The 18,360-nt window shown below is 35.0% G+C and overlaps 1 protein-coding gene across 3 annotated transcripts in view; it reads left to right on the top strand.

Annotated features, from left to right (window-relative positions):
* Positions 1–18,360, top strand: part of LOC134527491 (serine/threonine-protein phosphatase 4 regulatory subunit 3) — a 269,007-nt gene that overhangs the window by 37,210 nt on the left and 213,437 nt on the right. For all 3 annotated transcript variants that reach the window (XM_063360215.1, XM_063360213.1, XM_063360214.1), the window contains exons 4-5: positions 1,790–1,845; positions 2,114–2,212. In XM_063360215.1, the coding sequence (XP_063216285.1) occupies positions 1,790–1,845; positions 2,114–2,212 (155 nt within the window). The remainder of the gene's footprint in view (positions 1–1,789; positions 1,846–2,113; positions 2,213–18,360) is intronic.

Raw genomic sequence — 18,360 nt, 5'->3', positions numbered from 1 at the left:
TCAGAGTAATTTAATTACCCTTTGGCCTCAAATCATCTCTTGGACCTGTGTTTTTCTAATTTACAACTGTGCTTACGTGCAGTGTAGGCTCAGGTGGTCCGCTGGTCTACCTGGATTTATGTCCCGTATATTTCATACCAAGGTGACGAAGTCACTAGCGACAGTATTTCATGAAGGCACAGAACTGTGAGTAGTGATCAATGAGGGTGAGCGAGTGGTTTCTTTCAGACTTACTTTATAAGTACATGAAAGTTTTGATGACATGAGAAAAATAAATTACCTAACTTCATTTCAACTCTTATTTGAGAATCACCATCAACAGTTTCGAGTCATTTAGCAATCATAAACAGAAATTTACACCCCACTACCTGCAACTTCTGATTTATTTTTTATCAAGTGTTAAATATGTTCAATTCAGGCCATACCTAACTGGTGAGGTCTGGGTTGGTACAGTTCATTAAACAATACCAATGATATGTTATATAGTATTGTCAATAACTTCAAGTATAACAGCTTAATCCCCTTATTAAATAATATAACTATAAAAAATATTCATCACTAATACAAAATATGTAATATATTAACCTCTCAAAATTTTGAAAAAGTATGGAAGTTATTTCCCTTTTTAGGTAGTAAAATATATGTAATATAATATGTTATTTTATTTATTCTAGGTTGATTCGCTGTTCAATATGAATTAAAATTATGTCCTTGTCCTTGTATGGATGTTTTTATTTGTGTTTATGTACTGTTTTAATGTTTTTGTATCTCATTTTTTTGCTATGTTATGTGGTCCCTGCATGTGTGCAGTGCCCTCTTGTTTTGCTGCGATGCTTGCAGTGGTGCCTATCTGCACGGTTTGTCTTCCTTGTGGGTAGTGCTCACCGTCGTGTTGCCGATATGCTTGTGGTGCCTGGCCATGTGCAGTACTGTATTTTTGTGTATATTTATGCCCAATATTATGGTTCACCAACTATCAGTGGGCATGTCACAAATTGAAATAAATAAATAATTATATCTTCCACATAAATATAAACGTAAAATATAGGTATAAAAACAATATTGAAAGTAAATATATGGAAATGAAAATCGACAAGTAGTTTCTCGCCTGAGCAGGGTCCACGTGGATGCACTGGGACCGACACTCATATGGGCCGGCTGCCATACCCGAGGGATAGACCTGTTGTTCCAGCCAGCCTGAAGAACGTGTGAGATGAGATGGGGTATGGAGCACCGACTGAATGAATTGGTGGGGTAAATGGAGTACCCAGAGAAAACCCACAGGTTACGACAACATCCGCCAGGTTTTCCACTTGCGAAAATACGGGTTCGACCCTGCCGGAAATCAAACCCCGGCCGCCTTCATGGGAGGTGTGTGTTCTAACCACTTGACCACCGTGCCTATCCTGAAAGTAAATAAAAGACTGACAAATGATTTTACACAAATAATAATATTGCAAAAAGTTAAAACCAGTATTACCATAGTTAAATGGCTTTTCTGGATAATGTGATAAAAAATATTTTCAACTTAACCTATAATTGTATTTCTATCCCTCTAACATTGCCTGAATTAAAATATTAAAAACTCTATATACTATTGAATTTGTTTGTAAATAAAATTAGAAAAAAATTATTCCATAAAGTAAAATTAGTTTTCAATGTAGACAAGTTCTGGGAGACTTGTCTGCTTTCATTAGACTGTCAACACTGGGGTGGGCTATCTAATTCTTGGCAGGCAACAAACTGTCTCTAACTGGTCTGTTTTAATTCCTGCGCACTCTTTGTGCAGGCTCCTTGTTGCTGGAGTCCAAGATCCAACCAGACACGGCGTACCAGAAGCAACAGGTAACTACCGTCCTCAGCTAGGCTGTGCAGCATTACTGTCTTTTATATTGAAGCTTAAATTGATTTTTTTTATTATAATTTAGTTTTTGTTCATTTTTTGTACATTGAATTTTTCTGAACCTTCGAACTAAATCCACGTAATTGCTTTTTGGGTTCTTTTGTGGGTTTATTTTCACCTTTAGCATATTTTTTTTAGGGTTTTATGTGATTTTTGAGGGTTTTTTCTGTAATTGTTGTGTAGACTTTGGATTTTGCTTTTTTATTTCAGGATACTCTGATAGTTTGGTCGGAGGGCGACAACTTTGACTTAGCACTGAGTTTCCAGGAGAAGGCAGGCTGCGATGAGATTTGGGAAAAGATTTGCCAGGTTTGTGTTTGTTTATACTTGCTTCGTATCATAACAGTGTAGTATTAGGGAGGCAAATAAGTGATTACTTTGGAGCATATTTACTACCCGAGTTAGGAATGTGTTTTTTTGGCACCTGGCTCAATAATTATTGGCCAACATGAAACAAGCTTATTGTGTAGTCAATTCTAGCAGTAGTGGTTTCAATAAAGTTTGTGTTCTATGGAGGCTGCATGGAAGCAAGAATTTGGTATACAACTTTTTTTTTTTTTTGTGTGTTGATCATGTCAGGGTGGCCACAGACCAGGAAAACTGGGAAAAGCCAGAGAATTTAAAACAATTTGAAATATGGTTCTAAGGTCTGTTTTTAAGTTTGGTGCGAGGCTTATTCTAATAAAATTTTTGACGTGACAACGTCTAATAAATCGTTGAACGCTGGTTGCACACACGAAAAATTGTCCCACTACGGATGTCCCACTATGGATGTGTCCTGTTTACGCATGCGTGTCATCTCTCTGGTATGTTATGGACGGTACAGAGAACTCGGCCGGCACGTGGCGGCGTACTCGAGGTTATTGTTGTGCACCGCGCCACTGGAGTATATTCGCAAGGAAATGGCGTTCTTACAAGTACGTATTATTTTAATTACTAGTGTAAATCAGTATATTTAAACAGTTTTGTATGAGTATTGTTTTAGCTGTGTAACTAAATATTTATTGCTGGTGTGATACTTTTCACGCTTTAGTTTGACAGTGGTAATTATTTGTCTTGCGTTATTATTTGATCAACTAAATCACACACCGTATTATAGTTTGAGCCCATGAGCGTGTAAATATTTTGAGTCCAACAGAGAATATGCTAGTTAAAAGAAATTCAAACAAATATAGTGCGTGGAATGTTGTTAATTTATACCATCTGAAACAATTTTCTCAATATGGCCTCGTGGCCGTGAGGTTAGAATGGCTGACTTCCAATCCAAAGATTGTCGGTTCAAGTCCCGGCAGCTGCGAGTTTTTTTTTGTACTTATAAATAAATACGGCGCACGCAACATTTCAAAATTAATAAATATATTTGAATTAATTAATGCAAATAAAAGTAAATTTATTAATTAAATTGTAGATTTCATTTCACTCCTTCTTTGTATCCATACAAAATAGTGATAATTCAATAAAAATGATTTTAATTTTATTCATAAAAGTATGCAGACGTAGATTTTATTATACAAAAGATAGAAAAATTTAAAAAAAAATTCTTCCTCAAAGAATATAATATTTTTAATGCCTAAATGGTTTGGTTGAAAAAACCTATTACGGCTCAGTCTCAGGCCGAATATGATATTTCATTTTCTTCTGGATCAATTATTTCATCAATGTTTTGTTATGACGTCACGTTAAAGTATCGTCCGTAAACCGACTTTACAGACAACCAATTTTTTTTTTTGGTTATGGTTTAAATATCAGTGGTGCAAAGCTAATTAAATAGCACGGCTTAAGTAATTCAACAGGAGAGCCACTTTTCTGTAAAAAAAATTAATTAAAAACTCCATATATCCATTTTTTACTTCCTGACATGTTTTACAATCATTCTCTAAGATGATGTTTTACAAGTGGTGAGGTTAGGTTACATATTACAAATACTGTGATATAGTGAGAATGGTCATTTATGTTAGGTTAGCTTTATTAAAAATCCTGAAATATTTGTGAACAATTTGTTAGGCTGTACCAATATAGCATAGCTAACTGAAACTAACCAAAATTCCTTATTTTTTATTGTATTTTTAATGAAGCTAACCAACCATTAACACAATTCAGAAGTATATCTTATGTACGTAACCAAACCTAAACAACCATCCACACTATTAAGTATTTCTAATGCATCTAACATAACCTACCCAACCATTCTCACAATTTTACTCTTGTTTTATGTACCTAACATAGCATAACTACTTTTTAAAACAGTGTATTTTTATAGTATCATAATGATTGGAAAACATGTCAGGAAATAATACAAAAAAAGCAATTTGGAATTTTTATTATAATTTATATCCTTTTAGAATTTCTGCAGCTTATTTTAGTTACTTAATTATCTGATACAATTCTGTTGGGTTACATACATTATCTCATAATGTTTTTCAGTGAATTTTTTATATGAATTAAAAACAGCTAGAGATACATTTTATCACATTTATATTGCCCTACCGTGAATAAAATTTCAATCTTTGTTTACTTATTTGTCTGTTGAACATAATTATTTTTTGAAAGTGAAGTAGCATAACAGTGCAAAATCAGGGTCAGGTAAAATTAAATTCAGGCCAAGGAAAACTGGAAAAAGTCAGAGGATTTTATTTCAGATTTTGTGTGGCCACCCTGCATGTTAATAATGTAAATAATTACACAGACCAACAAAAAAATTTATTTTGAAAACTTTTTTTACTTTAGTAGCTGATCTTTATAGATTTTTTTGTGCTGAATCCAAATCTGGCTTTGATTTTTTTGTATCACCCATAGTTTTCGAGCAATCAGCTATTTATTATATAGTATAAAACCTCTATATGGGAAAACTAATGGAACACTATGTTTCATCATAAGCATGGTTTGTATTTACAGTAGGCTACTTACAACAGTGATATAATGTGCTAATATAGGTTTCACTTGTCAGTTGGTATTGGTTTATACTTTCTTTCTCTTTTTTCTTTGAAGCTTCTTGTGTAGCTTTTTCTGCGATGAGTTGCTTGCTGAACTTCTCGGTGAAGTGACCAGCAGTAGTCCCCCATCATGTTGGTGTTCCAGCGGCCCTGGTAGCGTTTTTCCATCACTTTAATGTCCTGGTGAAAACACTCACCTTGCTCTTCACTAACATCTCCCAAATTCTCCAGGAAGTAATCTAGGTGACTGTTTAAAAAGTGAACTTTCAGGCTCATCAAACATCCTAAATTTTTTAACTTGTTTAACATCTTAGCTACAATAGAAACATATTCTGGGTGTTTTTCATTTCCCAAGAACTCTTTAACAACTTGATTGAATGATAACCATGCTTCTTTCTCATTTAAGGTAATTGTGGATTCAAAGTTAACGTCAAACATAATTTTTCTGTCAGGTCCGACGAAGACGCCTTCTTTTTGTTTAGCTTCTGAAAGGTGTGGAAACTGTTGGCAGTGATACTTGAAACATGGTCCATCTTTAGGCAAAGCCTTGACAAACTGTTTAATGAGGCCTAACTTTATATGTAGAGGTGGTAGGAGTACGTTTTGTGGATCTACTAGGATTTTGCGCAGAATGTTCTTCTCGCCAGGTTTTAGACTCCCTCACAGGCCAGTTCTTTCTGCACCAATGTTGATCCCTTGCTCTACTGTCCCATTCACACAAGAAACAAGGAAATTTGGTAAAACCACCTTGCTGACCAAGAAGCATACATATTATTTTTAAATCTCCACATATCCTCCAATCATGAGCAGAATAGCCTATTTTATTTAACACTCTATCTAGGTTTTCATAGCTTTCTTTCATATGAACAGAATGACCAACAGGTATAGATGTGTACATGTTACCATTGTGCAATAAAACAGCCTTTAAACTAGTTTTGGATGAATCAATAAACAGCAACGACCTAGAGATATATAAGACTGCTAGTGGGAGGCCATCTTTGATTCCAATTGAATTTGACAGAATGGTGGGCAAACAGTGCTTTGTTAGCAGACGACGTATGTTGACAGCAGAAAAGTGGCAGTGTACTAAGTTAATTACAGTAAAATTTCGTTATAAAGTACATCAAAGCCTCAACTTTTATACTTAGTAATGAAAGTACTTTATTCTGAAAGTTACCTTGAAAATGTAGTATTTTTGAATTTTTAAAAATAAAGTAGTAGGGGATCAAATTTTACATTAGCTTGGAAGCAAATATTTGTAAAACAAGAATTTAAAAAAAATTTAGGGATGGGACGAATCCACATTTTGGTCGAATCCGAATCCTTGTTAGAATCCTCAGTGTTTGTCATCGAATCTCGAATCCCAGTTCCACACTAAACTTCACCACATGTTATTAAAAAAAATCACACATTTATTTTAAAAAATTACATAGGCATATGTATTAAAAAAAAATCACATGTGTATTTATAAAATTATAAATTAAGTGCATAGTGTATACACCTGATATAAAATAGAGACAAATAACCTCAAAAACCACACGTAAGTTTGCATCGGTCTAATTCTCTGTTAAATTAATTAATCCTTCCGATGTTTTCAATAAAATACGTCTGTATAACATACACCATTTGAAAAAAGTTAAGTATTTTTCTGCAATGTTATATAATTGAAGGTTGGAAATGATCGAGTAGTTATGCTAATTGACAAAATGCAGTGTAGTTTATCATATGTTTGTGCTATTTCCGTTACCTTTATAATATAGTTTAGGTATACAATTTTCTAGAGCTGGACGAACCTCAGTTCTCTGGTTTCGAACCGAACCGAACTGAATCGAACCATAGCAAAAAAATTTTGAACCGAGCCGAACTGAACCTCATACAGAAATAATTGTTTTGAATTAAAATGAACCGACCACCAGCATTTTGGTCTTTAACTGAATGGTTAGAAAGAAAGATTCTCCAGCCATATGTAAAATTAAAACATTATATAGCTTAGCTTTATTAACACATTGCAAAACATTTCATAAGTAAAGTTTATGCAATAAATAATGTCGCACCTGTGTTTCCGTACCATGTGCGTCTCTGCCTGAGGACGGGAGCAGATAGCAGTTCCCGAAACGTCGCTTGTTTCTGTTTAGGTAAAACTATTGTATTTGTTTGTCTTTTCGTTTTGTCATTTTTTTGTCTCGCTTCAACTGTTGTGCTGAATTATTTTGGGTTTCAATATTTTTGTGTTGTCATCATTTGTGGGGATTTTTTCGTTCTCTTAGTACATTTTTCTTTGTTTTCCTTTGTTTGCTGACCATATTCCTGTTTCGGAATATTTTGTGGTGTTCATATCCTTGTTGACAACAGCAATTGTTTGCTTAGTTTTGTGTGTTTTTTGTCTTTTTTTGAGTATTTTTATTTATTTATTTTATTTATTAGTTTTTCTTCAACAGAAAAAGTTCTTAGCAATGGCGTATGTCCAAAAACTTACATCAAGTCATGCACTCCCATTGCACAAATCTTTTAAAGATAACCATAAATAATGAAGGAAAGAAAACAGTATAGAGAAAATCATTTTGCATTTAATTTCTTTATTTATATGTGTGTGTGTGTGTGTATACACACATACATGCACACACACACTTTTAATTCATGAAGAAGTTCCATCTATTTCAAAAAGACTATCTTCATTTTTCAGTGTACACTAACCTTCATTTAAAAAAAATATATTATAAAAATGACAAACATCCAGCATAAGGCCACATAACATATTTTTGTGGTAGACATAACCCAACATTTTTAATTAGTAAAATTTTTAATAGGACATTAAAAAAAAGTCGAATGTGAATTAAGTTACCTATCTACATTACAAAACCCGCTGACTGCAGTTGCTGTTTTCTTGGAAGAATGCTGCTCGTCAGAAGAAACTTTAGACATTTTTTGGGGTGGTTCTGGGTAATCTGGATCGTCATTATCTTTTCTCCATTTGGAAAACTTAAACGACGTAAGCCTGCTCATCGCAAATCACATCAAGAACAATAATATTGTAAACGTAACGTAAGAAGTGTGGTTATAAACATTTGCGCCGGAAAAAGGAAAACACTAGAAATAATGATGGCTGCCGCGACTACGCTAGTCAATTTAGTCCCGTACTGTAAAATTTACTGGACCAGTACTTTTAATACACAAGATTAAATTAATATTTTCAGTACCTGACTGTTTTAACCAAAAAGGCAAAAGAAAATAAATACATCCCAGTAATTTAAAATACGTAATTTACGTAATCATTTCCTACCGCATTTGTCTAGTGTTAACTTGATCACGTTAGTTTTGCCGAAATACGAGAGTTCTCGTACATGCGCTTTAGTTCAACGTATGGGGTACGCAATCTTTGGTAATTATACAACACTTCTCGTACACGCACTATAGTTAAAGGTATAATATACAATACCTTTGGCATTTGTACGATAGTTTATATTATGTGGTACGAGAAATGCATACAAAATTCTCTAAAGTAAACAAACAAAAAACAAAGCGCGCCTATATGAAAAAATGCTATTCGAGTTATGCGACGATTAATAATTTTTTTTTATTATTTTGTCTGCGCTTGAAACTGTTGAGGCGACGATTATGTGATTAAAGTCGGAATATTACAAGTAAAGGAATTTTGTTGTGCTGTTTTGTGAATGGTCTCAAATGGGGGTTAGAAAATTAGAAAAACGTATTTTTTTTTAAACGAACATTCGGTTTTTCGAATATATTTTAAGAGGTTTCGAACCGAACCGAACGTAATGGTTCGTTTCGGTTCTAAATTTTCGAACTTCGCCCAGTACTACAATTTTTAATTACTACCTAAAACTCTTAAAAACCCACCTCGAATCCCACCTCAAATCCCACCTCGGATCCTACAAATCCTCGAATCCATAGGATTCGGTATATTCGACGAATCCAAGATTCGAAAATCCCATCCCTAAAAAAATTACTGAACTTAGCCTAAATTCTAGGCCTACATATACAAAATGACAAATGGGTTAAACTATTAAGCAGATATGTACATTTATTGGGATAGAATTCCCTCGTCATCTCCTAGGCGAAGTCTCTTGCGACCAGCAGATAAAGATGACTGTTTATACAGTTTGATAATTTTTTTTGCGATATTTTATTATTGTTGACAGTGTAGTGGAAACCAAACCAAACGACGGTGCCACATCTGCATTTTTCCTGCCTTTGTCAACTTCTTTTAAAATTTTCACATTTTCCTTCAAAGTAAACTGCTTGCGTTTCTTTTTATCTTTTTGGCCATCCATCCTGATTAAAATATTCAATCAACAATATTGTTTTCCTCGTGCCACGTCAAACATAAACAAACCTCTCATCCATAGATAACCATAGCTCCGCACTAGTAGTGTGCATCAAGAGCATGGCTGTGCCAGGCAACATTCCGACCTTCGTGGCAAAAGAAAGCGTGTCGGCCATGTTGTGACACCAAACAGTTCAAAAAATTAACCTGCATAAATTAACATTATTGGATTTTCTATTTTGTATATAATTTAAAATATAATTTTTATTTAACGTTTGTATTTGCGGTAATTGAAACTTTTAAAACGTGCTCTATAAATAACCAAAAGATGGCGCAGCTAAAAACAATTGTCTTGAAGAGGGGCGAGACAGCAATCAATTGTTTAGATCGTCTCGTGCACTAAAGTGTGTGATCCATGGAGGAGGACGAAAGGCGCTTTATACTGTACTATGATTCTATGAATCGTTGATACAATGTTTGTTTACATTTTATACTTGTTAACGATTCTCGAAAGTGATAAAAATTAATCGTAATGTACATTTATATTAAAGAACCCTTGCGCAAAATCAGTAACTATCATGTAAAATTTTCCTGATAACTGGAAAAAAATGGCCGCTGTATTGAAAGGTAGGATACGTTTTTAATGTTTAAGTGAAATATTTTTACATTGTTTACATTGATGTTTTGTGCTGGAAATTTAAAATCATATGTTGAACTGAAAAATACGGTATTCTGAAGTACGTTGTAATGGAATTTCACTGTATGTAATATTACGGGATAAATTATGTTCATTATGTAAAATTACGTGATGAATGAACTGATACATATCCAACAGATTCTTTTCCATCTGTACATAATCATTACACATGCTTGAGATTAGTAATTAATTTTTTTGTACTCATGATCCTTTATTTACTTTTTTCTCTCCAGAGCATCGCATGGTATTGACTTGTGGAATAAATTTTTTTAAAAAATTAGGGTCGTATGTACATAATTCATTAATTTTCTTTCAAAATATAATTTTTGAAGTGTATTTTCTTTTGGGAGTTATCTTAATTTTTAAATATTTGTTTACTTTAAAAATCAGACAAAGGGAGCGTTCAAGTATTACTTAACGCAATTTTTTGATATTTTTGACCCCCCCCCCCCCTCCTCCCCATGTAACGCGCCGTTTCGTTTTTCTGTAAACACCCCCCCCCCCCCCTTCCCGCTAGTAAAACGTTACGTAACCCCAAGTGACCATTTTTACCTAAAAGTCACAATTATGTGGCGTAACGTACCGGAATAAGTCACTAAAATACCTTTGTTATTGTTTTAATCGTGTTTATGTTATTTATTAACATTTGAAATGTCTTGTTTTTCAAAGCAAGAGCTTTCTAAAGTTTTTTTGTCATAATAAATTTATACTACTCATACATTTAATTACGTTGTTTTCCTGACTTGGCCCTGTCCTTACACACTTTTTGCTTTATCCGCCATTGTTCTTCTCATGCATTCTCCTATTTTAGAGTTTTACTAATAAAGCTATTAAAATCAAATAACAAATTTTATTTGTAATAATTTATTTTTACCTTTGGCAATGCAATTACAAACATAAAACTAACTGACATAAAATATATTTGTCAAAATATAATTGTATTTAAGACTACGATCAAACAAAAACGAAAACATTTAAAATAAAATCAGCCATAATTAAAATAAGTAGATTGTAAAAAAAAAACAATTCAATTGGAGTTTTACTGCTCCTCTGTCCATGGGTTTGCCAGATACTCAGATTCTTTCATTACTGGCATCCGGAGAGCAGATGAAGAGGGTTCCGGAATTGTTAACCCGCTTGCATCAACTTCGTCTTCGTCGAGCCAATGGGCATCCTCAGACGATGTTTCACAGCGACGCACAATGCAGAGAAGCTCATTTGCCCTTCTTGCAGCAAGTCGCTGTGGCCGTACTCGACTTTCATGAAGGTCTTGGGCAGTCTTGCCATGCATGTAACGATTGTGCATTTGCACACTCTTGTGGGATGTAAAATAAATCCCACAGGTTGAACATACTCGGTTCTTTAGGTCGGATTGTACTGATGGGCAAAAGATATCGTAAGGCATCTGCTTAAACCCTTCTAGAGGAGGCGACAGATCAACAGACAACCTCACAAGAAGTGACGAAAACTTGCATGATCCTTTGTCTATCTGACTAGGTACCACGAGCTTGTTTGCGGTTTGAAGGATTGGGCAGGGTGGCGGCAGGAAAGTTTCTAGAAAGACAGATTTTAATGTACTCCTCAAGCGGGAACAGCAGGATTCATCCGCGCATTTAATAACTTGCAATAAATATTGCGATTCATGTACGTGAGCGCTATACCACGCCATATTAGGTTCTGCTGGATCCTGCAAGCTATCTTCAGGGTTTCTATATTCCGCCGAAACATCGTAGTTGTCAATTTTCATTTCATTCCAGACCTTAGCAAGTGTCTCCCCAGCATGTTGAAAATGGTGTTTTTCCAAATCATCATCAATAGTATTTCCTTGGTTGTCAAGATGAGAACCAAAATGTTCATGTGGCAGGATGATGCCTGACAGTCGTCTGCTGAGGGGGGCCATGCGTCTCTCAACCCGGTTGTATGCACTCCGCCCAGGAGCATTATTCGCTATGAGCAGGGCATCCAGGTTGTATTTTTTGAAGTGTTGAATGGCAAAGTTCTTGACTTTTCGATAACGCGGGTTTTCGTCCGGCCCACCATCTACAAACACGATGATCACTGGCTTCACGGTGTTAGATTCTGTCATCATTAAGGGTTTAAATGCAGACCCTGATAAAAGTGATTCAAAATCATAAGCATGGGTGTTCGCTGTGGAGGATGCGTGTTTTCCACTCCTTATAGATATGTGTGTCGGCCCGCTGTAACCGACAGCTTCTTCCTTACCGAAACCGTCAAAATCCACATTGACACCGGCGTATACTGAAGGAATAAGTTTGTGTCGCTCTGCTACGACCCAGTCATGGTCAGGTAAAAGTACTCTGTATTCCATATGCATTAAAAGAGAACTATGACTTTTCACTGCCGGTAAACCTATTGGTACACGGGCCTTATCGTCTTGAGAAAGAACAAATACTTGCTGCGATCCCAGAAGCGACGCGAGAGACTCCAAGGACCTGATTGTAGCAGTGCAGAATTCCCCATCCTCATGCTTTTTGTGCATCTCGGTCTGTGGTCTTGCTAACTTTACGGGGACGGTGCGTGTGTGCCTCCTTCCCTCTTGAGTATCAGAAGCGCGCGGAAGTAAATGAAGATACGTGCCGCTTCGAGAAATTTGGAATCCCATCGACCACAGCCTCTCATGCAAATCGGACAGAGTGAGACAAATTCTAATCATTTCTGTTCGGCGGTGTTCATCAGCAGCGCTGCCATGAATGACAATGTTAATTATGGTCTCTAGGAGAGCAGGTTGCGAGTCAACCAAAGGGGGGGTGCTGACCAGGGCCAGATCGAGGTTTTACTGCTGAAGGATTGTTTTTCTGACGTACAGCTTTCTCAAGTTTTTCTTTGTCTCAAAATTTTTTTGCTCGCTCTGCACCGTCTCTTTTCTTCTTTAAAAATTTTTGTTTTTCTTTCAATTCTTTCCTTAGTGTCTTTATTTCATCGTGAACTTCATCTTTGGCTATACCAGTGTCTCTTGCTTCAGTAAGAACATTTATACTCTGTTGAAGTAGGCTAATTTTCTTCATAAGAGTTTCTTGAGCCGGTTTGTTTGGAACATTTTTGTTGATGTCCAAAACAATCGAAGTCTTGTGTGGTTCCGTAGACGGGATGTCCAGGTTGTCTACAGTCTCCTCACTAGTAGTCTCACTTCGCTCAACATGGGTATCGCTCATCTTTCGTTTGACGGCAGTGCTCTCACTTTCATCGACTCCGACAATTGATCCCATAAGAGATGAACACGCGGATAAAGCTTCAGCATCCGAATCCTATAAACAAAGTGAACAAATATTTTAAACTAAACTCAGATGTTTCAGACCGACAACTAAGGTCAAAATATGTGCACACGCTGTATAAAACCTCCATGCCGAACCTGTATATAAAAAACGTGTATAACATGTGCATTGAAATATATAATAAATTACCCTAGTTCATTAAAAGATTAGACATAAATAAATTTAGAAGAGCTTTAATATGACGGCTCAATAAGATGTGTTTTTACACAACAAAGGAATATTTTGATTATAAATGAGCGTGAAATGATATAGGTAGTTCTGTATCTACTTTCTAAATTATTGTTGTTTATTGATAATTAAATAATTATAGCCTTATATTAGGTTAAGTTTTGACATTGTTTTTTATTATTATTTATTTTTTTATGACTTGATGTAATGTTAATTCTAATTAACTTTGTATGAAATTTGACACTATGATATAAAAATTAAATCCTTAATTTGCACGCCTTACCTCAGGCTGAATACTCTAACTGTAGATACCTATTTTTAAGACCTTGTAAAACTACCTGTGTCATGCAAATAAAAATATATTACTCGCGATAGCAGATTTTAACTAGGATTCCCTTAATATCTATCCCTTTGGTCAGCAAGATTTTTGGGTACTCTGCAACCCCCTATGGAGCAAGGTTTTATAAAAAATAATACATGTTCGTAATGAAATTTTAAAAATTTTTTAAAAACTTATAAAAAAATAAATTGCAGATTGATAACAATTACGTATCCAGCAAAATAAAGAAAACACTATTTTACTATTAATAGTTTTCGAACCCGTTTTTTCTCATTGGGTGCAACAATGGTCTATATTACATTTCCAAATTCTACTTATATTTATCGTTTTCATTTTACATTAAAAAAAAAAAGGACAAAAGTAAGTTTTCAATTGCTCCCCAAGAAGGGCTATGTATGCTCAATGATTTATACTACACATATTTTTTATATTAACATCAAAACCTAGAGAACTGTACTGAAAAAGTGCACATACGCACCTGTTTTTGTTGAAGAGTACGCGAAGTCGATGCGAAATTGGGCCCTGCTGATGTTGCTGGAATGCTTGATGTCTTCATGGGTAGCTAAAAATATATAATAGTTATAACTAGTTGTTTTATGAAAAATTTAGGTTTCCAATTATTATTACATTTTAGCAGTACTTACCTGTGTAAAATAATTAAGTATTGTTGCTTTCTTCTTCGTGGCCTTCACCTTGAACTCTCGTATAACATCTTTATATGTTCTACAAACTTTTCTTTAATTTTTATTTTTCTTTAGCCGTTTTCCAGATTTCGGTAGTATTTTTTTGGCATAGTTGCGCTGGCAAGTCATCATGACAGCCTTTATACACCAAGAACAACTGATGGTACAAATCTCCCTCTTTTGAGGACATTACTCTCTTTAACAATAATGTGAACTAAATTTAATATCACTCACTACGGCAATCAGCTATTGCCGTATTACGCAGCACTCGAATACTGACAATGAAATGACCTGAATACAGTCGGTCGAGTGCTTGGAGCACATAAACGAAAAGGGTTGCCATCTTGGGAGAACAAAATACGAACAATTCAATCGGGAATCCCCGTAAAAAATAAACAAAAAGGGTTGCCAACTTGGGAGGTTTTAATTCACTAGTTTGTTTTATTAACCCTTCAGACCAATCGTCTTTCGTACCACAACATTACTGTTGTGATGAGAGAAAATCTCACACATAGAAAACAGTGTATTTTTAATATCAATACCTATATATTTTCTAATATGGCAATTGGAGTCTACGTTGACAACCAAAGAATAACGAAGCCATCCGAATTGCGGTATTTTTTGTTTTAACTACTTTACTGGAGTAACGAGAGAACTTACACAGCTGTTGATAAATATATATTTTTTACTTTACGTTTGGAGTTAAAAAAACATTATTCACTAATCCTGTAAAGCAAGCAAAAGCAATTTTGTGAAGGTAAAAAAAAATGTTAAGTTATCATGTCATTTAAAATTTTGAGAAAAAAAAGTTTTAAATAATGCGTGAAAGAATCTGTCTCTACGCGACCGTTATGAAGAGTTAAAAAATAATAATAATACAATGTGACGTAATGCGTAGGTCAAACCCCCCCCCCCCCCCCTCCCCCCCTTCCCTACCCTGTAACGCATCGTAACGTTTTACAAAAAAACCCCTCCCCCGCAAATTCGTTACGTAATACTTGAACGCTCCCAAATGTAATCTCAGCTTTTAAATATTAAAAAAATGATAAGTCGAAAGTAATCAATACAATAATGATTGATTTCAGCTTCTTATACATAAATTGTCTTCATTTAAATATTGATGTGTATGTTGAAAATTTAGGATTTGTGTTACAAATATTATAAGAAGTGCGAGTTTGGGTGGTCATAAGGTTATGTACTCACACCCAGGGCTCGATTTTAGCACCTGTCCGCCTGCCCGGGACAAGCAAAAACTCGTCCGGGCAGGCAAAATAAAAAAGGCAACTGTCCGGTGGACAGGTGCAACTTGTGACGCCGAGGTTATTCGCACGCACTAATGCAGCAGAGGTGATTAATAACATTTATGCGACCGCGACCGCGACTGCAAATAAAACGTCTTTGACAATATCTATAAATAAACAATAATGGCTGAAAGTGAGTTTGATCCAGCACCAGCAATAAATCTCTGGTATCATAATGTTCAGAGAAAACGTCGACCCTTTCAGCCTCCTTATCGAAGATGTTCAAGACAGAATCAGCCAAGTACTTCGTGCAGTGACTCAGACAGTGACTCGTCTGAAAATTATGATTAAATAAGGATGTTAAGTGTGTGATAAAAATAGGTGCAAAATATAGCAAAAATCCTTTTTTCTCACTTTTTTAGCGACTTTGAATTTTTTTTTATTTGGGTAAAACAGCGGACAGGCAAATTGGATGGCGGACAGGCAAATTTTCGATTACACCTGTCCGTTGGGCAGGTTAAAATATTGCTTAAAATCTAGCCCTGCTCACACCAGTGTTCAGCAAATGTGCTGTAAATTTTGTTATACATAACTACAATTTATGCTTGATAATAACAGATAAACATTCACACCTACCTAGGCAATAATTTTTTTTTGAAGTTGTCAGTCTACTGTTACTTTTTTCCTATATTACATTTCTTGTATTTATTAATGTAATTCTAGAGCGTAGATAAAAATTTCAAACTTTGGTGACAGTGTTATGAATCATATCAACAGTGTTTATTTATGTGGATTTTATTTTAAGGCAACAAGTATACATCAAAGTAATCCACGCATAAATTCTGTTACAATTACTTCATATTGAGTCATTTATCTTCCTGGCTCAATTTAGTCCCATTGGGCAATATCTTTTAACAGTCAAAATTTGGAACTGAGTTTCTTTGCTTACAATTTAGTATACTTCAAGATTCTAACAAGGACTTGTTGGTTGTAATCATGACATAGTATGTAGTTACAGACATCCAGAAACTACACAGGCCACGGAGTAGTAGTTAGAAAATTAAATAGCATGGTATAATAGGCCTCTTGGAGAAACTCACCGTGTAAAATGAGTTAATGTATTGTGCACTACACTGCTTCCACTCAGTACATTTCTCCGGAAGTATGATTTTCAATAGTCAAACAATTATGGTATGTACCATTGATTTTTCTTATGTCATGTACATTGCACATCTTTGATTGACTTTACTAAATTGCATCCAGTGGAGTTTTCCTGTGGGGCAGATCAAGTCTGCAGGAAAGCCTCTGAATTAAAAAAAAATCAAATTTTTTTTTCTGCATCCTAACATGTTTTCCATTCAGCAGAAGCTCCAGGAAGACTCTTTGAGAGGGACTATCATACAAAGAAACATGATGTTAAGGCTTCCTTTACAGTGGGCCACTGCAAATGCATCAAAAGAAACACGAATCGCCATGGTCTCACAAAACTAAATACTGAGTGGTGCTTTCATGCCAGCATTTGTCGGGGGTCGAGCACACTTCTGGAGCCATGCTTGTTTCCAATCATACTATAAGAGGGTGGTGTTTAAGTAGTTAACCATTTTAACAAGTGGTTAGATTAGTTATACTAAAAATACAAAATTACTGTACTTATGTACCAGTTAATCTTTTTAGCCCATGTATATTGCACATCTAATAATTTTAAAAGTAATTACAGAAATGAGCAGCTTCACAGAAATGTGTGTATTACATAATTAAAATTTAAAAAAAATGTTGTGTAGGTAAGGTGAGCAACATTACACGTAAATGACTATTTCTACAAGAGTTTACGCAATAACCAAATAAAGATAATAGTTATTTTTAAAAGTATGTTTTCCTGGGAAATAGGCAAATAATGAATGTGAAAGGTTTTAATAGGCCTATTGGGGGAAACACCATGTAAAACAATGAGTAGGCTAAACACAATGAGCACTGTAGGCTTGAGAAAAGGTTCATAGTTTCTCCATACCAACGAGTTTCGATAAGTCACCAGCTAAGATAGTATGAACCGTTAATATTTTTCCTCATGTAAATTGCACGTCTGATTTAGATTATCGTGTTTAAAAAATTGCATTGAATCTTAAATATTAACAGTAAAGTCACAACTAAAACTCGTAATGAACGAATACGACTACAATAATAACAAACCCACACAAATAATTTAAAAGTGGTCATTATTCCATTGCAGTCGATTATTTTAAATTAATAGTACTTAGTGATGAGATAAATTCCATGTACTGTATCAAATTACCTACCCGAAATACGTATATAATAGGTTCAATAACAGATCTACATATTGGTCACAAACGTTGGGTCGAAGAAGGGTTAGCTATTTTCTAGCGCATTTAAATTCATATTTACACATCTCACTACAATGAAACTGTATTTAAAACTATATTTCACTCTTTCCATCTTTAAGTATTACCCGCAAAAACTGTAAAATTGCGAAAAACCTACATTTTTAGGGAATTGACTAGCAACTTGCATCTTTCTCCCATAAGAACCAATGCTTTTACAGCAATGTTTTGCCCACCATTCTGTCAAATCAGCTCTCTCTGTCTCTCTCGCTCGGATTGTAGTTCCCCAGTATGCCGTCGACAGCAGCAATTGGCGCTGAAAGCAGGGTGATAAGTGGTCTATATATCTCTAGGTCGTTGATAAACAGCCTCCAGTCATCCTTTTTGTATTCAAGACCAAATTCACTGATCACGCCGGGAATTTCTGAGCAGTACACTAAGTCACCTTCCTGTTCAAAATACTTGGAAAATTGCTGCTCCC

Source organism: Bacillus rossius, chromosome 1, assembly GCF_032445375.1.
Source record: "Bacillus rossius redtenbacheri isolate Brsri chromosome 1, Brsri_v3, whole genome shotgun sequence".
Classification (NCBI taxonomy): Eukaryota; Metazoa; Arthropoda; class Insecta; order Phasmatodea; family Bacillidae; genus Bacillus; species Bacillus rossius.
Note: the sequence above shows the minus strand (reverse complement) of the source record. Positions and strands in the feature narration are given on the sequence as shown.